We start from the raw sequence: 23,846 nt of genomic DNA, 5'->3' as shown, positions 1-23,846 counted from the left end.
ATCTCGGCAGTCGAAATGAAACTACCGAAGATAAAAAGAACAATTTAGTCGAAAATAGACCAGGGAGACTATACGGAAGTGGTGCTTAACTCAATCAAGATTATATCTAACTGATTTTTTCCTGTTTCGGTTCTTCACAGCTCTCCTGGTGTCCTGATGGCGATATGACTTACATATTTTATGAATTTAGAGTTGTTTGTGCACCCTTCGGAAATTATGGTCGTGTTTCGCTCACGATATGGATACAGTTAGATACATAAGCATCAATACTCTCTCATTGTTTTAATATAGACTAAGAAATAAACTTAATATGATCGATAGAAAACTTTCGTGAGTGATCAGACGAGGATACAGGGAATGTAACCCCCCCCCCCCACTCACACACACCCTTTATAATCAACCCCACAAAACAAAGGACAAATAGTTATTAGCACAATCTTACGTGTATTTCTACTCTTTAAGTTATATCCAAAATATGCCTTAGAATGCACTGCTTCACTTTTATGTTTTCTTTATGGTGAGGATTCCCCCCCCCCCCGGAAACACCCTCTCTTTCCTTTTCTCTTTCTGGCAGTACATGCGTGTAGATTGTAGATATTATGCACTTTACTCCCAAACAGTATCACATGAAACAAATAAAAAAACTCAGGTTGTCTTAACAACTCACAACTGAAAAAATAACAATCTTGGATTGGATTTGACATGCTATAGTAAATGCATAGCTTGGTGTTTATAACTTTACACTAAGTTTCAAAACACAATGGGTCTTGTGGCATATGTAATGTCGTATAGTGATGTCAAAAGTTACCTCAGAGATAATTACGTAAAGGGTATTTCCCCTACTCATGTGATAATCATTGTCCAATCATGTATGCGTGTATTACGTGACGGGTTTCCGAGAGTGCAAGGTAGGGGGTTGGACAAGACACATGAGGAAGGACGAGTGTGCTTGTAAGAAAGAAAGAGATGTGTTTTCTTTGTACTTTGTACAGTCATTCAATTTCCTTTTTTTATTTACAATTCTTTATATTAATAATAATAATTATTAAGTAATTTTATTTAATTATACTTAATTATTATATTATTATTTCAGTAAATTCACCACGGTGCTTCTACCTTAGTTTGTGTAGTTCTTGCATGCATTTCTGCAACATTACATCGGTGATTCTAGATTACAATTTCTTTGTTTCTATATATACATCTCAAATTGGTGAATAAAAACTATAAAAGGAAACATATATAGGAAAATTTTCCAAACAATCATAGCTAATTGAAATGTGGGTTAATATACGAAAGATTACAATTTATATAGCAAAATATTTATCAAATTGTTTATCAAATTAATCAAAATAAGTTCTATACAATATCAGGAAACAAAGGAAAGGTTTACCAATTATATAGAATTCATTCATTTACAAATCATCTAATATATCTGTCCATTTATCATAAAACTTGCTCCATCTGTCCCCTGATGGGTTAATTCCACTAGGTCCTTATCACCAAAAGTACAACCGTTGAAAAACTATACAATGTAAGAAAAAAGCCCAGATAGGGATGAGAGGTGGATTGTTAAAAGACATTGTAAGAATTGCTTAGAATGCATTAGCTGCTGGATTAGAAGATATTGACCTATGCCATGAAAATATTGGCGGTATTGACAAAGCTTCAACCTTGAAAGAATCTTCAAATAACTGAATATTTATTGTATACACTACCCATTTGGGGTTATCTTGCTATGTTTATAAAGTAGAACCTACATGTCACAGGGAGCCTGGTAGAATTTGGGCTCAAAATCTAGATTTTGTGAAATAATTTTACAGTTAATATTACAAAAAATCTTGATAGAAATAATAAAACTTAAAAACTAGCTGACAGGTTAAAGTGTCACTTGTTCGATATAAACTACCGACATATGTTAAATCTGAAAGGTGATTTATAGAAATTTGTAATAGTATAACATATTGGGAAAAGTACTAAACAATACTAGCCTATACGGAATAGAGAGAAGTCTTGGTGGAAGAGTTGGCACTTTTTTTAGCAGGTTAAACTTAAACTAATCCCTATCCCTCTGTATCTGAGCAGTGTCACGTACAGTATACACTAGCATAGTACTACCTATCCCTATGTGTCTGAGCAGTGTCACTTACAGTATACACTAGTACTCCATATCCCTCTGTGTCTGAGTAGTATCACGTACAATATACACTAGCATAGTTCTCCCTATCCCTCTGTGTGTGACCAATGTCACGCACAGTATACTCCAGCATAGTACGTCATATCCCTATGTGTCTGAGCAGTGTCACGTATAGTATACACTAGCACAGTACTCCCTACACCTCTGTGTCTGAGCAGTGTCACGTACAATATACACTAGCATAGTGCAGTAAAGTTTGGAAAGACTACGCATGATAACACAAGGACCATTAAACTCCTGCTACAAATTACTGCAACATAAATATGTTAGAAGTCTGTTTACTAATTCTCCTACAATCTTTCGGTTAGGGTGAACGTTATCTTTATATTTCTGGACTTTTGTTATCTCTAATGCATCGATAAAACCAACTCTTTTCTCATCCTGGAATAATTCCCGTAAGTCAGCTTCATGGGCTGCTATATTCCACTCACTAGAAATGACCGCAATCCACAACGCCGGGTGATCTTTCGTGTTAGCGCCTTTAATGATGACCTTTGTAGTCGGACAGCGATCAAGCAGTGCCTTAACTGCTTCCTTGATCGCTAATAGTCTTTGCAAATAGAATTCTTTACCGGCTGCGATGAAGTGCGCCCAGACCGATAAAACGTACACAACTTCACAGCCATCCCTCCCAGAATTCAGCCGATTTGCTATGAATTCTATATAATCGGTTCTCAACAAAAGTTTAGATCCAGAGCTGGGTAGGCCATGAAAATGAAACTCAATAAATGTATTGGATTTTTCATTCTGCAACCGCAATGGTCCATATCCAGAGTAAGCTCCTTCGGGAAGAGGCAGCTCCTTTAAATATTTCTTATATACATCCCTGAAATACTCGAAGACTTGTCTTATCGTTGAGTCGCCAAGTAAAACCAGATTTTGATTGGCTAGACATTTCATCCCAGTCTCGACTGTAAAGTGTTTTACAGTACATTCATGTGGATACCATACATCTTTAAAGAAATGTCCAGTGTTGTGAATACCGTTAGGGACACCTTTCATTGAACAGTAAGGTAACGTCATAACGGCTTCTTGTTCGAGAAAATCTTCTCCATATTTCTCTTCGACAATAATTGAATGACGATTTCCCGGAATGTTAACCATATGGGATCTGTTAAAAATCAATATATATAAAATAATTAATTTACGCAATAAGTATACAGTGATCGAGGTGTATCATGATCTATATGTACCGATAGGCTTTTAATCAATACATACGAAAAGGTTGAAATTCCAAAAATTACATGGTTTGGAAGTTTACGAACGACAAACTTATCTCCTCACAACAACCACACTTTCCGCACGAAGATCGGATGAGCTATATCTAAGGAAAATTGGAGAAGCTATTTCGCAAAACTGACGTAGGCGTAGGCGTAACGTACGTTTAATCCAAGGGAATTAAAGGATTCCCAAAACACCCAAACATATTGAAGGATACTGATCTAATCTTCGTGCGGAGAAGGTGTTTCGTGTGGTTGCTGCGAGGTAACAGGTGATGAAGTGAATTTATACATGACATATTTAAGTATTACTAGTAGCGTATCATGCACATTTCGTGCACTACTCATCACTATCTCTCAAGTCACTTACGACCATGGAATGTGCTGTATGAAGCCTTTTAAGTTTTGTTGGTACAATGAACTGTAATTATGCTTAGCAACTGCTGTCCGGAGCTTGACCTAAAGATGTTTCAGTTTAAACCCTTACAACAGTATTTTACCTTGAAAATATCGGCCAAGGTTTCAAATCCTAATGAAAATATGACATCACAGATTTACAAAATAAAAAATAATTTAAAGGGGTGAGTTTGCTGTGAACAGTAGGCTTAAATACATATTTTCCTGACACTGGGACCGAAGGATGCCAGGATGTAAAACAAATCCTGATAATCCAAGGATTAGCCTGTACATTGCACCTTTGTACTTGTCCATTTACAGTATAAGAGTTGCCGTTGACAATGTAAAATAAAATATTGCGAACTCGCCGTTCATTTGGTACTTTTTTGCAGGTTTGATTTCAACAGTGCATGCTGTATCTTAATAATGAAATTTCCCTCTTTAGGTCAGATTCACATTCTCATAACATTTTTTTAATAACGAAGATATGAATATTTTCCTTGGAGATATTTCATGAATCTATCTTGAGACAACAGGGTAATTGATGCAATCGGGAAGATTGAATTGATGACTTAATTGATGTCTATAAGTGATATTTCATCACAAATTTGTTAAAAATTCAACAAAATACGTCTTTTTTATCATCATGTATGTTATTTGCAGTCAGTCCAACGCAAATGAAACGTTGCCATTATTAACAAAGCATGCATGCAACCAACAAAACATAAATGCATTGTAAAATGTCAAATCTTTTTATTATTACTATTTCTACGTTAAAGTATTAGTACCATTAATATTTCCCCATAAGTGAATATATGATGCTCACTTTGTTAGCAGCTCTTTTGAAAGAGGTGTCAAATTTTCTTCCAGTTTCAAAAATGTTCCTTTTTTATTCTTTTTGTGCCACTTCCAGTCATCACACGTGAGACGCGAATCGGTCGGTTTCTTACAAAACCAAGGTCCGTGTGTTAAAGGGTCACTTAAATTGCAAAACGGTGGCTGAAAAGAAGAACAAAACGTAAAAAATGAAAATTTAGGAGATGAGAAATATATATTTAAATGTAAAAATGCAATAAAAGTAACGATTTGTTCTGAAGGGACAAACAAGTTGTATAGATTTAGCTGGTTAGTATATCGCGAGATCTCGACAATTCATACTTTTTGTCAAGATGTCATATTAATGTAACTTGTCAAGTAAACAAATATCGTGGTTTTGACCTGTTGCTAAGTATAACATATAAGCTATATAACACAGCAGCTCGACAATTCGAGACCTTTCGTCAAGATGTCATTTTAGTGTTATTTGACTAGACTAGTCAACAAATATCGTCTTTTCGATGTGTTGTCAAGTTGAGCAGCAGACACATTATCACGATAATTAGAAGTTTTTGGCCAAGATGTTTTGTTATTGTGTAACTTGACAAGTCAACAAATATCGCATTTTTTTAAAAGTTTTGTCACCCGAACCGAATTGTACAGTTGCTTATAATAGCGTTTTCGACTTGAATATATTGCGCATTTATATGGATCTGTGTTATAACATGATAACACGTGTTATGCTAGAGGCACATTTTATGGCGGCCTGTGTTAAAAAAAATATAAAAATACAAAAATATAAAAAAATATAAAAATTAAAAAATATAAAAATATTTTATATTATATAAAACTATAAAAAATATTTAAAAAAATTATATAATACCACTACGATTTTCTGTATTGTATCTTTAACATATCTAGCTCTCGCATGCTCCCAACACATAACACGTGTTAGTGTGTTATAACACAGATGCATATAAATGCATATACACGTTAAGAACAAATATAAGCTCACACCTTTTCGGCTTGGGTGATCACGTTAGTGTAACTTGACAAGAATCGACAAAATATCCTATTTTTGACGTCTTTATCAAGTTAGTATGGATGACCAATCAACATATAGATCACTAGAAAAATTGTTGTGCATTTTACCAACTACTCTGAAACCCTCTTATGTAAATTGCATTCACTGCATGGTAAAGTCATGGAATCGTGTTGGAAGCATATATGTATGTTAAAACTTAAATACTTCGTTAAGGACCTGTTTTCTGTGTAGACGTATATTGGGAAGTAGGAATTTTGGTGGAATTTTTAAGGGTGGGAGGTTATGTGTATACATTGTTGTCATCACTCGAAAGAAAATAGAATTTTAATGTGCTTATATTGATATTCTGGTGGTCAAGAAATTGACCTTCCACATATGACACATTGTCTGGAAATTCATGCTTCTTTAAGATTAAACGGATGATGATATCGGTTCCTATAGAGACAGGCCTCACTTTCAGTGTTAATCCATTGTTTTATCAATTCTTACTAATTCAACCAAATACTTCTATTTTAACTTCATATAACCAGCCGAGCACCCTCGGATGACATTCAACATCTTTTGTCATTTGTCCTGGGACAAATTTCTCATAAACTCTAAACATGTATTTTGTTTTCAATTTTCTTATATTTTCCCGAAATGCTTTTTGTGCTGCATATGATGAACTGACGTATGTATGGACCGTGTGCTAGACCTGGTAGTCCAACCACTCTAATTAATGAGCCTGGGATGTTTAAATGCTTATTTCGAAAAATGTGATATAGAAGCGACATCTGATATCCATGGTAGTAATGGATATTAACGGTCTATAGCACAGCAAACTTATCCTTGCAGTCATCCGTTCAATGTCGTATGGTAATGAAAAGAATTAACGCCGTGGATGGTACCATATACAAAGCGTGTGTGTCAGTAAGAAATTGATCAATTTGCCGGATTGATGTTTTGTACGAACTTCATGATGAATTTCATTGCGACGGAGGGGGGGGGGGGGGTAGGGGGAGGAGAAAAGGGGGTTGAATAGAAATTTCTACCATACCAGCTAGCTATACGCCACTCCTCTCCGGCTATACCCTTATTTCTACTGTTACCAAAAGTATTACAGATTTAATATACCTCAAGTACTACGTATCGACAGAATACTTCTTCAGAGATGTTCTTGTTTACAAATATGCCGACAAACGTTGAGTTCATTCCAGTTCTTCCCGTAAGAGTCAGCCGCATCTGTGGAAGCACTTCAACAGGATGAATAAGCTTGACTTGAACTTTGACCTTACCACTCCACCTCAGAGTGAAAAACGCTAGGTATGTTCCATTTTGAAAATCAATGAGTTCATCCTCGCCTGCAGCAGAGTATACCTGGTCTTCACTGAAAATTTTTAAGCGAAAAAAATCCCCTCCGTATGTTTTTGAGTTATTTTTCCAATCACGTGACTCTATTTTGACGACCAGTAATTCACAAAGTTTATAACTGTTCTTTTCGTTGATAATAGAAAAAGTGGTGAATTTTGGACTTGTAGTTTCCAAAAAGTCCAATTGGCTAAAATTTGTGTTATTCGTGGTTTTGTCGTCACCTTTCAAATAAGTCTTATATACATTTGTCGTAGGCCGTTTTGGACAAGTCCTTGCGTGTTGATCGCTGCAAAACAAAATTTAGAAAAAAAAAACTAAACGTTTGACACCTATAGATGCTGAATATTTTCAACTTGTTTAATAATAATAATAATAATAATAATAATAATAATAATAATAATAATAATAATATAATGAACATTTATAATGCGCCGCTATCCGTAAAAAAAAAAGACCTCATGGCGCAGTGACACAAACAGTGCGACAGCAAAACAAAAACAGTAAAACATAGTACAAGACAAAAATGCAAGCAAACATGGGCAACAATGAACAATTAGTTTTCACCAGATGACTCTTGAGAGCGTTTAAAAGAAGCAAGAGATGGACTGTGTTTTACATGTTCTGGAACCAGGCAGTTCCACAGACAAGGGGCAGCAGCAGCAAAAGCTCTTTTGCCCCATGAACGATTTGAGCGATTTTCACACAGAAGTAATTTATTGTGTGATCTCATGAAACTACGATTTGCGTGATATAGTTACAGAAGTTCTGACAAGTAGAATGGTAAAGTTCTAACAAAATAGTGATATATGTGAAAATCTCAATATTTTAAAAATAATTCGGTCTTTGATCGGGAGGGAGCCAGTGTAATTCTCTCAGAATATGTACGACATATTCTCTTGGCTTGGAACGGGTGACAATTCGTGCAGCAATGTTCTGTAGTCGTGTAAGACGGTTGATTTGTATTTCTGGTAGACCGTAAAAGAGAGAATTTCCCATGTCAAGGCGTGATGTAACGTATGCATGAACTACCGTAGTTGTTCTGTAGCATTCTGTGTAAGGTATTTCCTAATAAGACCAAGGTTGCGAAGATGAAATGCAGCATTTCGAGATATTAAGGTAATGTGATCAGTTAATGACAATGTTGGCATCAAATATGGTACCCAGATTCCCAGTATAAGCTCTCTGCTTTTACAAGAACAGTACACAAAAAAAAGCCTAATATTGGATGTACGACTGTTTTTGTTCCCTTTTGACCTCCACAAAACGTTAATCAAACCATCGAGCTATTACCGGTAACAGCTCCATAATCAAACAAAGCGTTGCTTTGGAAGTTATCCCGCTTACAAGGTTTTTCAGACTTTGACCATTGGTCACCTTTAAAAAACAAACATGCCTCATTCGTCCACTCACCAATGTGGGTTCCTGTATTAAGTATGAAAATCACCCAGGTGTTGATTTAAGTGTGAACGAAGCTTTCTTGTTAGACTTTGGCCTTTTATCTCAAATTTTGTCTTCGATTACAATAACTCACTAGTCTTTCTGGTGTGTATATAAGCTAAAAATGGATAGAAACCTCTCTGGGAAATGTGTTATCCACAGTATACCGCTCGGCGGTTGGATTCGTATGTACTACGTCAAACGGGACGGTATATGAATAAAGCAATAAAATATATACTCACCCATTTCGTGGATAAGATCTATTTTGTTTTGCCGCCATTTGCGGTATTGTCCTTCTATCGTATCTCATTGGTTGTATCTGAAAGTCTGGTGTCTGATTTCTTGTCAAATCGTTAAATTTTGAATTAAAAACGATGACGAGACTTGTCCCAAACATAATCAGAAGCATTGCATAGAAAGTCTTCATCGTACAGTGACAACTTGAAAAAAAAAAAAAAAAAATTAATGTAGTATGTGTATTTACAAATGTTAATCTCATTATTTTCATGCTAACTAGTTAATTCCTTTTGGTTTCACGAAAGGGAAAACTACGGAGTCACGTTTACTGACCTTCCAAAGTTGTTAAGGGGACCGCGGATTGCACAGACAATCGGCAAGTACTATAAAGCGAATCGCAAAGTCTGTTATGACTTATACCGTACTGTTAGATTCGTCCAACACGGCAACATACAGAAGCCGAAGACTTCGTTGGTTCGAATCCTTTGAATAGCGACGGCAGACCGTCATTTCTCAGAAAGTTTGCTAAACTACCAAAATCTACTAAAAGTTTCTGCACTGTTTGTCAATGTTAGAAAAAAAAAACATATTCAACAGGTAAATAATATTATCAAAAGGAACGTTAACTTGTACCTAGTACCTTTTAAATTAGTAAACGTTGATACTATTATGGTGTTAACTTGTCTTTAAATGTTAAAATGTGTTGTGGTTGGTAAAGAAATTATTAACCTCTACGTAATAGTCCATGTATCCAAAGCTTGTTTTAGTACTATTATGATGATAGGGGAAACGTAAGTTGGCTTTAAATAAAAACAAAAATGGAAATGTATCTATAACGAAAATAAATGATAAAAGACGCATAAGAAACACACATGTTTTTTCTTATATGTAATATTAATAAACGTTCTCATTCGACTACTCAAAAATGTATATTACATGTCAACCTTACGCATTACGAGTAGAACCCCTTATGACAAATCTTATGCGGTACAGGTAGGGCCCTTGCATTGTCATCTGCGAATTAACCAAGTCACACGTCAAGAGACTATGCATGCTAAGTTCTTCACTACCGCCCTTACTTGCCTTTCGGGGAAAATTTCAAACTGTAGTTCCGATTACAGTGTTCGTTAGTGGTCGTAAAGGGCGTCCCATATATACAATTGTTGGTTTTTCGACAAATGGCAATTTATTGTAGCAATGATCGATTAAAAATCAGTTTAATTAATGCAAAATACGGTAAACTACAATTTTATTCAGCAAGAGTCACTGTCAATCTAACCATTTACTTATTCATTGAGGTCGCTTATAAGTTGATCTTAATTCGAAATATGTGTCTATAATGACTTGTTTTGACAACGACAACAACAAAACACTAAAATGATTCCTTTCTTTTAAAATATTAAGAGGAAGTCGTAACATGTTTCAAGTTTACACCTCTGTTCAAGAACTCCGCATAATGAAGAAAACAGGTTTTGGCCTGCCACCCGTTCACTGCAATTCCCATGCATATGGTCGCCATTGAAACTATGTATTTTGATATTATTGAACCTGAGATGGTTGTACGTCTATCCCAAAAAATGGTCTTTGTATTCATAGCTAAATTATAAATCACTTTTGGCTTCATTTAATTTCTGAATTTTCTCTTCAACTACAGATCACTATTCTTTAAGTTTCAAGTTTATTTGTACCATCATCATCATCATTAATTTATATTTTATAACATGATTAATAGTAAATTAATATACTTACATATAATAAATGATATGCAAAAATCAGTATATATATATATATACATATGATGGGTAGAGGAGTCAGAATAAGCAAAGCTTTTCGAGTCTGACCCCTTACAAAAAGAAAGGAAAAGAAATAAAGAAAATAATTAGCAATGTGCTAATTACAAAAGAATAACAGCAATATTAAAGAATGGTCTAAATATGCATGTAATTATATGTAATATGAAGTCGACATCAATTTTTTCCTCAACCTATTTTTAAAAGTATATAAAGTAATATTCAATTCAGTGAGATTAGATGAGATTGAATTCCATAGAGTAACACCACTTGAGCGAATCTGGGACTTAGTCTAGTTCGTGAATATGGAATGTTTAGAGAATACATAGATCTAGTGTTGTAATGATGCATATTATATCTATAATGAAAATATGAGTTGTAAATAGGAGGAAGATTTCCATTATTAAACTTAAACATTCTTCAAATATCGGTCTAATGTTCAGAAGATTTTAACATATATAAGCTTTTGCATTTGACTTCAGTTACCATAAAAAACACATATTTTAATAGGACTTAGCAAATCCATGACACCTGTACAGGTCGTAAGTCAATTACAACTAACAGGCCCTATACCCAAATTCAGCAGTGCCATTTGTCATTTTGGGAACATTAAAAACCAAACTGTCGAACCTGGTCGGTGTCCTTCAAAGTAATTCTACAGATAAGGTGAAAACTAAATGTATTTCTGGACTATTCAGTCTGTTTTCCTACGTTATGGTTCTTCGTTATGATATTTATAAAAATTGAAAAAGGAGCGTATATATAGACTTACCTATAAAATATTGAGACTAAATGCCGTAACATGGTCGGGCAAAATTCTGGCCTGCCTGCACTATTCAGCATAGGCTAATGTGTGTAGTTCACATGTAGTATATACGTTCACAGGCACACACAAACACCCATACATGTAGACACAAATACATATACACCCGGGTAATGAGATAGCTCTTGTTTATTTAATGCTGTTAATTAGTTTCCCGGCTTTCAAAAAAATATTGATGTAATGCTACAGGATATAGGAAAAGACTTATTCAATGAATTGAGTTGCTAGGATTTCTCGATATTAAATACAGACTATATATTATCGATAAATACGGAAATAGCTAATAACGAAATAGCGGTACATTAATGCAAACATTGGAAACAATAAGAAATCCCCTCGCGATGGCCGTATTAAATGTTGACCAGTGCATTTGTATCTTGATTTGGTCAATCAAAAGTATGTTTCTAGCTGATTTGCATTGTCATTAGATTAAGAAGAGGGGGCCGGGACCATGGTTCATTTCTCAGTATTTTACACGGCGATGTAATCAGGTCATGTGGTATACTGAAATAGGGATTAGCAACACTCATGTAGTCTACGTACAATGATGTAATCTATATAGATACGCCTATTCCTATAGGCTATACTATTAGCCTACGCTGAAATCATCATGTCAGGAATGCAAACATAAAAGTTCCTGGCAAGCACGCCGTTCAAGTAATAATGAATAAATATTTACTTTCGATTACGATTATATATACGTACGTTGCCGCTTTCTTGAATTTGAATTGTCTCTTCTAAACCATTTCTCAACCTCGAAGTGACTTTCCGTAGGCTATACTTTAAGCGAGGGATTTTCTTCCGTGTCAGAGTAGTCTACAAACAACCTTCCCACCACTGTGGTTTGTGTCAAATGAACGAGCTATACAACACTTAAATTGAGATATCGAAAATTACTGACGTAGACCCCATGCATATACAGTATCATGCATATCATAATTAACGGTATAAAGTGTCCATAGAAAATATCGCTCGTTGGTCTAAACAGAGTGAACATTCTTAGGTGAACTAAAAACCAATTTTAATCAACAGTGAATTACTGCAGTGTATATCAGTATAAAGTACACTGTTGAGATTGTAGTCACCCGAATCGACAATTATTTACCTTACCCATGCAGTTTCTAGAAACTATGCGCAAACACAAAAACGAGATAGCGCGAAACTACTAAGCAGAACACTTCCGTACAGAAGAGCTACTTGAATATAAATATACACAAACATAATAATAATTGTTAGAAATGGTTATATACCAGTAAAATTAACAAACTATATTTTGAGTGGATATGCATTTATTCACTTCATGCAATATAAAAACTATTACGGCAAATTGTGAAAATACTATCCTAGTCTAACGTTTAGTATATTTTCGTAATAATGGTTGTTTCTAGACATGTGGCTTCAAATTCTTCCAATACTTTGTGATAGAACTAGATGAAGTGGCGTAGCTAGGGGGGGGGGGGTAAAGGGAGGGCACGTGCCCCGGGCGCCGGGTTTAAGGGGGCGCTGAAATGGGAGAATGAGAGTAAAAACAAATAAGCACTTTTTAGAAAAACATGACGAAATTTATGTATGTCGTCAGGCATGAATATTTCCAGTTACTAATAAGAATCTGAACTGAATGTAGTTGTTTTTATTAGCAAATTAAGAGATGGTGATTTCTTTCAGTCCATTTCGACCGTTTTCTCTTTTTTTATTATTCTGTTCTGTATTCTGTAATGACTACATGTCACGGAAATTTCGGGTATTTCAGTATAGGCTATACAGTTCCAAGGCAGTAGATTTCGAAAGGTGGAAATATCATAGGCGTAGGAGCACAATTTGATTTAGAGGGGGGGAGGGGGGGGGGCTGTAACGACTTGCCCGAAAAATATAACCAAATATTTTCGCACGCTTCGCGCGCAATTCATTTTTCTTTCAGTATTGGGGGGGGGGGCGCAATTTTCTACTCTTGCACCCGGGCGCCAAAACCACTAGCTACGCACTGACTAGATGTTCCTTTCAATACAACCTATGATTATGATGCTTAGTTTGCTGTGTGTATGCGTGATTGGTAAATGGTAAATATAGAATCAAATAATGGTAGCATATATCTTAAGTCTCGGTGGTGCTCCGAACAGAATACTGTATGTGTAACTTTGGAAACGCCCTTTTCCGAAATGTGAATTCTTCCTACACCCTGAGTCTTTTGAAAACCGGGCATTTTTTTTTTGACTCATCATTTGACTCTTCTTTTTTTTTTGTGCCCGAAATTCTTATTTCTCAGGCTTGCACGGGTCGACGCAAAGTCGTTGAGAAACCGCGGAGCCGGCAGAAATTGTGGACGGAATAAGTCTTTCCAGTGGCGTATAGGAAGGTACTTTTGAGTGGGGGCTGAAGACTGATGGCCGGCCTGGGGGAGGGGTCTAAGGGGAGGGGGTTCTCCCTCCCCCTTTGGAATTTTTTTGCATTTCCAGGTGGCCTCAGATGCAATTTGGTGCAATATAGCACACTTCAACCCACCCACTCCATTTTGTTTATAAGTTTGCATTTTCACCTGGCCTTAGATGCAATTTGGTGCTCCAAATGAGATTTTTTTCTCATTTGGAAATGAAAAAGGGGTTTTCTGACTTGCGAAGCGGGGGGGGGGGCGGAATGATACTTCCGCCCCTCCATATTTTTCACTGGGGGGGGGCTGGCGCCCCCAGCCCCCCGGTTCCTACGCCCTTGAGTCTTTCAATTTACGCGGCGGTTTCAATTGAATTTATTCAGAACATTATTCCTGTTGTGGCTGGCAATGTTGACCATTATGTTATCATTCTTGATGGGCATGGTAAACCGCCTTTCTTGGAATGTGCTTTAATCCCGGCCTTAGACAAGAGACAGATATACACTGTAAAAAGAATCTCTTCATTTTAGAAGGATAAGTACTGGAAACAATGTTCACACAATATTTGACGCAATTTTTGGTCAGTCTGTTAAAATTACTTATTAAATTAAATTTTACAGACTTACCAAAACTTACATAAAATATGTGTGAAACTTGTTGCCAGTGCCTTTCCCTGTAAAATTAACATATTCTTTACTGAGAGTGAAATGTTCTGTTACTTAATAGAAATTGAAAAATGGACGCATGCAGCATGCTTTTGAAAGATTTATCAAATGAGTATGAATTTATATAAAAAAAAAAAACTTTTAGGCCGACTAAGACTAGAGGTCCAAACAATGGTCAAGAGTAACAAACTGTGAGTTGCAAGATGTACTTCAAAAGTGGGACTTTTCCATTCGATACAAATGTTCTTTAAGTAAGACAAGTCTATAGAAATTTACGTTGGATCCAGGTATACTTTGGATCAGTGGTGCAGAGTGCAGACTGAGAGTCGGCCTAAAAATGCAACTGTTGTCTAAACTAAGTTAAGGCGCATTTATACGACACGATTTTCCTCACGATTTGTCGTACACGACAGTCGTGCGCGACAATTCGTGGCGTGTGAATGGATTTTTCGCAGAAACTAAATCGTGAGCAATTTTGACGCGCAAAGTAGAGCATATTACAAGACGCCCGGAATCGCAGCGTGTAAATGAGTTGTCTTGAGTCGCGCACGATTTATCGCGCACAATTAGAAAGTTGTTCCATTTGAACAACTTGTCATTTACACGACACGACAGACGTATGCGATAAATATGTACGTTTGATGCTATATGGTTGAGGGTATGAGATACAGGTGCCAGGGGCAAGGTATCTTGTGGGATATCCGTATTAAAATATTAAAATTTAACCAACTCACTAAAAAACAAAATACTGAAGAGAGAGAGGAAATAATACATCTTCAGTTTTGTATGTCCTAATGAGCAATTGTAAATGATATTGATTGATAGCATTAAATCATGTTATCTTTTTAACCCAATCAGCATCCAATATTCCACTGTCTGCTACAGGTGATAGGTAGCATGGACACTTCGAAGTTCGAACACCTAAGCCTTAAAACACCCCAAAATTATATCTTCTGGTATAAATCACTTGAAAATATACTTCATATGGTGGGAGAAATGTGTTATATTACGATACACGGCCAAAATTTCTTTCCTGCGAAACTGTTTTCACGTTGTATTCCAAGAAGATTCTTCGTGACTGTGGAAATGGTATTTCTTTGCTAAAGTATTGCGAAGTTCAGACACCCGGTCCCACAGTTTGGCACTGGTGATAAAATTGGTGGCGCAGTTGCTCTTTCAGTAAATACAACAGACTTCATGGATCTCCGTCATTTTATTGACAAATATGTATTTACTTGCACACGGGTCATTTTGGAGAGAAAGTATCTGTAGCTTCGTAGTTTTTCGTGAAATTGGCTGTTGCTATAGGTTGTCATGGTGAAATCGTGTATGTCTTAGGGGTGTCCGAACTTCGCAGTGTTCCGAACTTCGCAATACTTACTTTACTTCAGGAAATCTGGCAGAGGGATAACTAGTGTACGCCAGCAAGCCAATGGCATAGGGGCTCCTTACAAATTTTGTATGAGAACATTTATTCTTTTATTACTTTTAGAGACGATGTATTCACAAGGTTTCACACTGAAAATTCTGGTGACCTCAAATTAGACTTGACCTCCGAAGAAAAAAAGGTATCTTGTACTTAATAAGGTTAATCCATATTAAGTTGAATTTATTTTAGACATGTACTTTGGAAATTATTGCCTTCAAAGAGGTCACATACACAACCTAATGCATGAACACAAGGAATACAAAAAGAGAAAAAGAAGTTAAAATTTTTCAAAGCAATATAATTGAGATCTTTATGACAAAGTCAGAGAGAAAGAGAGAGAAGTGGAGACAGACAGTCAGATTTTTTTAATAGAGACTGTTTTGATTTGCTCACTGTTAAAATTAATGATAAAGCTGATGATTCTATTTCATGAACATTATTGAATATTACACTGTCCTGTCAATAATTTGACTAAAATGAAGTCAACCCTATCTTGAAGATGTTGATAACGGTCAAACTAATGCTCTAAGTTTTTTTTTATCCTTTTATCTTGGTCCCAAGTCGTCTTAGTGAGTAGCATGGTCACTTCGAAGTTCGGACACCTAAGCCTTAAAACACCCCAAAACTAAATCTTCTGGTATAAATCATTTGAAAATATACTTCATATGGTGGGAGAATTGTGTTATAGTACGATACACGGCCAAACTTTCTTTCCTGCAAACTGTTTACACGTTGTATTCCAAGAAGATTCTTCGTGATTGTGGAACTGGTATTTCTTTGCTAGAGTATTGCGAAGTTCGGACACGCAACCCACGGTGTGGCGCTGGTGATAAAATTGGTGGTGCAGTTGCTTTTTCAGTAATTATAACAGACTTCATAGATCTCCGTCATTTTATTAACAAATATGTAAGTAATTTCTTGCACACGGGTCATTTTGGAGAGAAAATAACCGTAGCTTCGTACTTTTTGGTGAAATTTGGCTCTTCCTGTAATTTGTCATGGTGAAATCGCGTATTTCATAGGGTGTCCGAACTTAGCAATACTGACTATAATAGTTACGAAAAGTCCTACCTCACTTTAGCCCATCGTATTTTATCGCACATTTCTTCACGTCATTGAGTCGCTAAATTCAGCCTCTTTAATTGTCACTGGTCGCTAAACCATCCGGTGAAAATCGTGACAAAAGTTGTACAGTGCTCAACTTTGCACAACTCAAAATTTTGTAGCGCGCGACTTATGTTGAGCAAGATTCCATTCACACGCTGCGATCAGTTATACCACTGGCAACATAACAATTAACACCAACACAGTAACAGTATGCATATTATTGTGGTGATTTAGAGCCAGGTCGACGTCGATTGACATCACACTAAATCAGTTCTTATGCGGCCTTCAAAATGCAAGTGAATATGCTGGTACTATAGTATTACTCACTACAACTAACATTAACGTTTTATACGAGCATTTAATTACCCTTTGTGGGGTTTAATAAAGTTTATCTTATCTTATCTTAACAACATAGTCAATAGGTATTAACGTTACACACGTGAATAGGTATTAACGTTGCAAGTGAATATTGCTGCTACTAGTATAGTCAGTATTGCGAAGTTCGGCATACTGCGAAAGTTCGGACACCCTAAGAAATACACGATTTCACCATGAAAATCTACAGGAAGAGTCAAATTTCACCAAAAAGTACGAAGCTACAGTTATTTTCTCTCCAAAATGACCCGTGTGCAAGAAATTACTTACATATATGTCAATAAAATGACGAAGATCTATGAAGTCTGTTATAATTACTGAAAAAGCAACTGCGCCACCAATTTTATCACCAGCGCCACACTGTGGGTTGCGTGTCCGAACTTCGCAATACTCTAGCAAGAAATACCAGTTCCACAATCACGAAGAATCTTCTTGGAAAACAACGTGAAAACAGTTTGCAGGAAAGAAAGTTTGGCCGTGTATCGTACTATAACAAAATTCTCCCACCATATGAAGTATATTTTCAAATGATTTATACCAGAAGATTTAGTTTTGGGGTGTTTTAAGTCTTAAGTGGCCGAACTTCGAAGTCACCATCCTATACAACTAACATTAATAACATAGTCAATATGTATTAACGTTACACACGTACGTTAAAGCCTACCACCGAACATAATAAGTCTAACTATAACGATAGGCTAACACTAAACAATATCCGTGGACGACGCACTAACGTGTTGAAAATGTGCTCCGCTCTGTTTAAAAATTACAAAAATAAACATAGGTTGCACCTAAAATTCAACCAAACACCCTTTTCTCCAAATAGTAATATTTCCAAACGACAATGTAAGCTAATGAGGGAGGAAACAAATCATACCTTCCGCAAAAGACGATGAAGCGCGGCGTAGTCGTTGTGCGTAAATATGAGGTATGCGCAAAATCAGCGCTACACATTACATACCCGGATGTTGATGTAGCTGAATAACTACTGTAAAGTTGCGTGGTTTCACAATATGGCATGTTAGTTAATTGCGCAAATTACACAAAAGTTCGTCAAATTTACAGAATGCTATGATTTCCATTTTGGTTAAAATGGTAAACTGAGATTTTCAATCAGAAAACATAAAACAATACTATGTTACAATAAAGCATTTTACGCTACGTAAATTTACAGATATTTCTTACAGTGTATAGGCCTACATAGATTTTTTTTATATTTATAGAACTGAATCGCTGGCGAATATGTAAATGAGAGATAATGTGGTGGCAATTAGGTTGGTATAGATAGTTCCTGTCTAACCAAATAATTTTCACTGTGTCACTACATATATGTACCTTTGTCACCATACAGGTTCGCTTCGGTAGTTTTTTTTTTACCCTTCTCTCTATAGCAACTGGCTCGATAATCTTGCAGATTTATGCCCACGATTAGACGAGGGGGAGAGTTTGACAAGTCTTCATTTGGGTCTTCGATTAGTCAAGTTATTGAAATGTTTTACGACTGGATTCACATTTTTAGCTCATCACTGCGGTATTTTAAACGGGTAAAAGTCAGTCGCGTAACCTTCAGTATTAACTCGAGCTATGAATCGTTACAACACAAGCACAACATTAATGTACGCAAGGCTATAATATTTTGGTAACTGTTTTCTAGTAAGGACGTATATGTTATCGCGGACACATGCAAGGCATGCCTTCCACCACCTACAGCAGGGTTTCCCTAACTTTATCCCCCCACGAAACCCCTGTGGATGTCATTGTTGTCCACGAACCCCCAACTTTTCGAGATATGATCTGAGTCATTATTATACTATAATACGCATAACAGTGCTTCGTAAAAATTCATATAGTGTAATATTGTAATGAAAACAACGAAGATGAACAAATATTTATTTGGAAACTTCAAGATCAGATTACGATGAGACGGATGCTCCTGTTTGTTATCACATGCACGGTACGGTACTACTATGGCAACATATGTGTATAGCCTACGACTTTTGTACATTACTAAATTATATGATATATCAGATTTTAGTTCAAAAAAGAGTACTCTAGTTTTGACTTTCAGAAACGTCTCACGAACCCCCTGAGATGGACTCACGCACCCCTGGGGGTTCATGCACCCCAGTTAGGGAACCCCTGATCTACAGGAATGGAGACACCTGTGATGAAGTAAGCCTCGTCTCGGCGTCTGATGCAAGGAAGGTGATTGTGCATGCTTTCAATTTCGTCAGGTTGTTCATGGCGACCTGATGAATGTGTTGTCTTACAGTATTCAAAGAACTACAAAAAAAAAACAACAAGCCCATTAATTAGATACAATTGATAATCATTCATTGGTTAGTTTTCAGGAAATATTAATGGAGGGAGAAATAGATGGCGAAGTATCACAATTAACTGTCTACAACATATCAATTGTGTGCCTCGAGGCATCATGCCGGCTTTACGGGAAGGCCTAGATAGGCAGTCAAAGTAAGCCAAACGTTGTGTTGACGTGATACGACAAGTTGTCAATTCAACATTTTGCAGAAAATTGTTCAATTGGAATGAAGTGAACAATTGAACATTTTGAAATGTTAGCTGCTCCGTGTTATTCGTTTCTGACATAGTTATTATCGGGGACTTTAACTTAAATCTATATTAGTTGGTAACAACATAATGTGGATGCAGGTCTTTGAGATGTACAACTTGAAGCAAAAAACTATAGGCGCCCACTAGAGAAAATAAGTCATGCAAATTAATAGATCATATTTAAACGACTAAAGAAAGTCGAATTATCAATACTGAAGTTCCAAAATAGTAAGTTGAGTGACCATTTATCCCATATATTGCACTAAGAAACACGGCTACCTCACACCAGCCAATATTTAAGAAGAGGGTCACGAAACCATGAGATATCGTGCGACAAATTAATAAGATGTAAATGCGTTCAACCCATGACCTAAGGAATTGTTCTTGGCAAACTGTGTTGGCAACCTGTCTTGGCAAACTGTGTTGGCAACCTGTCTTGGCAAACTGTGTTGCTGGTAGCGGATACTCATCGGTCGTTAGAAAATTGGGGAACTATTTCTTCTTAATATTGTTAATAAGCATGCTCCCTACATAGAAAAAAAATGGATTGAAATAAAGAATCAGTCCAAGTGGTTCAATGCCGGGATATACGCCATACCATTAAAATGTGGAATTCATTAAAATTAAAAGAACCGGAGACAGGGGCGGACTAGGTCTTAAAACCGGGCTGGTCATTTTCACCTAGACCGGCCCATTATTCACTGATATGTTACTTACTAGTGATCGCCGTCCTAAGGGGGGAGGGGGGGTTTAAGGGGAGGGGGTTGAGATTTTTGAAGTTAAGGAATGCCTAGATGCAAAATGGTGCTATATATCTCTATTTTGTAGGCTACAATAATCCTTTAAAAAAGACCCCAAAATAATTTCCAGAAGCAACACTTGATTAAACTGAGGAAAGTTAAAAACGTAAACAAAAATAGGCAAAAATATATGTTTTAGACTGGATTTTAATTAGTTTTTCAAGCCATTTTGTGACGACATGCTTGAAAAAAATTGAAAAAAAAACCTAAATAAAATCCCGACTAAAACAAATATGTTCAATAACACGAGCGCATGTCATGTCTACGAGAGTAGGAGCTACACAGTTCACTGCTTTAGCACACCACCAATGAAATTTTTAGTGTCAAGTTTGACCAAGACCCTTTTTCCACAGACATCAACATGAACGCCTCAAGATGTTCTTGTGTCATTGTACTTCTTCGAACGGTTTTTGAGTCTCTTCAATACGGAAGCGTAGAAGGGACATTGCATTGACGAGTTACCAACTTGACAAAACGACAATTATCTGCAAATTGACGAGTTGACGAGATGGTAACGTGACAAAATTCAGAAAATTGACGTTTTGACGACATAACGGATCTCGTCAATGCAACAATTTTCTGCAAATTGACGAGTTGCACACTTACAACCATCTCGACAAAACGACAAAATTCAGAAAATTGACGTTTTGACGAGATAACGGATCTTGTCAATGCAACAATTTTCTGCAAATTGACGAGTTGCACACTTATACCATCTCGACAAGATGACAAGATTCAGATCAATATATATATATATATACATATATATATATATATATATATATATATATATATATATATATACATATACACATACATATATATACATATATATATATATATATATATATATATATATATATATAAATATATATATATATGTATATATGTACATATATATATATATATACAAATATATATATATATATATACCGTATATATTTATATATATATATATATATATATGCGGTATATATATGCGGTATATATATATATATATATATTTATATATATATATATATATCCGTTATGTATATATGTACATATATATATATATATATACAAATATATACCGTATATATATATTTATATATATATATATATATGCGGTATATATATATGCGGTATATATATATGCGGTATATATATATTTGTATATATATATATATATATATATATATATATATATATATATATATATATATACATATATATATATATATATATATATATATATATATATATATATATATATATATATATATATATATATATATATATATATATATATATATATATATATATATATAGTTGAATTTACACAATTATCTTTCCAGTTATACAGGGAAGCCATTATACAACACATCTATCAGTCTACACACTCTAGGCCATGCGTAAACAAAAAGTCTAATGAAAGTTTTTATATGGTGATATAACAGATCTTAATTAAATTACATTTCAGTCGCGAGGGACATTTTGTTTTAAACTGTAACGATATTTTTTAACTTGGTTACAATATTTGTGAAGTGGTAGTTAAAACGTTATTGTCTGTAAATTGTATTAGTTATAACAACTCCAAGTGTTTTACATGCTCTGAGAGACAATTTCCTACACTGATTTTTTTATCAGTCTAAATTCTAATGAAAGATGGTTAGTATATACTTGGCAATCCGTAGTTAAATAATTTTCTTGGAGTTTAAGTAAAGTTTATACTATGACATTAATATTTCTTTCATATGTTGTATGTTTCTGAGCGGGTTCCAGGTAGTGCATAATTAGACAAAACATTTGGATCATGTTGCCTATAGTCATCCTTTAAAGCAGCATTTTGCGTCCTTTTCTATGATTTTTCTCAACCTCGATGATTCCACTTTGCCATAACGACATACATAACTAGCTAATCTATTTATATTTTACTTCAAATGGTGGCATAAAAGTCGAAAAATTTGCAACTTTCAACTTTGTTGTTCTCCAAGATATTTTCCGTTGGGAACCCAATAAACCTCGCCCATAATATGAATATTTAAACACTACGAACGTCATTGACAGATACGTAATATAACACCACGCTTGATTTGTGTACAGTCTATATGGCAGTTGTACCAGGGAGTTGCATAACAACTCCCTGGTACAACCAACGCGAAGTCTTGAATCTATTTTTAGCAACGGCTCATAACTAAACCTGCATCTCTGATTGGTTGAATTCAAACTAGTGGGTTTGGCGGAATTGTATGCGATTAATTTTAACTGTGAAATTTGTCGAGGACACTCTTCTCATTTATCGACATAAATCGTTAATTACTCGCTAATTAACGCTCTTGGCAGGGTGAAACTTGGATGGTATCTTAGATTGCTGTTTTATGATTGATACATGTAAAAAAATCGATGCACATGTTAAAAAAGTGGAAAAAAGCGACCCAACGCAAAATGCTGCTTTAATTCAATTAATCCGTGCTCTTCATTCTGACTCTTCTGTATCTGTAACCGATTGCGGTTTGATTCCTCTACTAGGTCTCTTGATCTTGATCGATGTCCCTCCAGATCGCCCAAAGGGTTGTTGATGTGTGATCCTACTTGCCCGAATTAGATGTAGTTATCCAGAAGCTTCTTGAAAGAGAGCACACTAGAGGCAGATTTGAGCTCTTTTTGTAGTATATTAGGGGGATGGTGCGTAGATACAGCGAATTTTTAACAAATTTATAACAGTCCTTTTTGGCTCTGAGATATATATCACTAGTTAAAATCATGAGATGTTCGAGTTGCTGGTGCGGTCAGCTACAAGATGAAGAACGATACAACACAATACCATCGTGTAGGTGATGAGCCGAGCTTTGGTCATACGGGTTTTTAATTTATCCCATGCAGTTGAGATCTACAAGCACTGCTTGTGCATCTTTATAGTCATTCATAACAAACCTTGCTGTTCGTCGTTGCAGTTCTTCAATGGATTCCTTGTATGTAATGTAATATGGTTCCCATATCGAGCCGGCAGGCTCTAGCTTTGGTCTAACAAGGGTCCTGTAGGCCAGGGAAGTAGCCAGGGGGGAGCAGGGGGAGTGACCGCTCCCCCCCCCCTTTCAGTGTCGATATTTTTTTTACACTGTCGTTTTTTTAGCATGGTATTTTGTCAGTGCTCTTTTGATCTTGAATACTCGTCAGCTCCGTTAACTCGATTGTAATCATAGTAACATTCACGCCTACTGATTCAACTACTTACTTAGTTTGG

At 35.8% G+C, this 23,846-nt stretch overlaps 1 protein-coding gene across 5 annotated transcripts; it reads right to left on the bottom strand.

Annotated features, from left to right (window-relative positions):
• Positions 1 to 980: 980 nt before the first annotated feature.
• Positions 981 to 17,224, bottom strand: LOC139962924 (NXPE family member 3-like). Of its 5 annotated transcripts, XM_071963336.1 has the most exons (6): positions 12,014 to 12,696; positions 10,445 to 10,538; positions 8,701 to 8,898; positions 6,785 to 7,307; positions 4,637 to 4,809; positions 981 to 3,305 (listed from the first exon to the last, which is right to left on the bottom strand). In XM_071963336.1, the coding sequence occupies exons 3-6, from the start codon at positions 8,883 to 8,885 to the stop codon at positions 2,435 to 2,437; spliced, it is 1,752 nt and encodes a 583-aa protein (XP_071819437.1). In that variant the 5' UTR covers positions 8,886 to 8,898; positions 10,445 to 10,538; positions 12,014 to 12,696; the 3' UTR covers positions 981 to 2,434. The 5 variants fall into 5 exon arrangements, with proteins under 5 accessions (XP_071819437.1, XP_071819433.1, XP_071819432.1 ...); XM_071963332.1 differs by lacking the exons at positions 10,445 to 10,538; positions 12,014 to 12,696 and adding an exon at positions 16,839 to 17,224; XM_071963331.1 differs by lacking the exons at positions 10,445 to 10,538; positions 12,014 to 12,696 and adding an exon at positions 11,258 to 11,989.
• Positions 17,225 to 23,846: the final 6,622 nt, after the last annotated feature.

This window comes from Apostichopus japonicus, chromosome 21, assembly GCF_037975245.1.
Source record: "Apostichopus japonicus isolate 1M-3 chromosome 21, ASM3797524v1, whole genome shotgun sequence".
Lineage (NCBI taxonomy): Eukaryota > Metazoa > Echinodermata > Holothuroidea > Aspidochirotida > Stichopodidae > Apostichopus > Apostichopus japonicus.
This window is presented reverse-complemented; position numbering and strand designations above follow the sequence as displayed.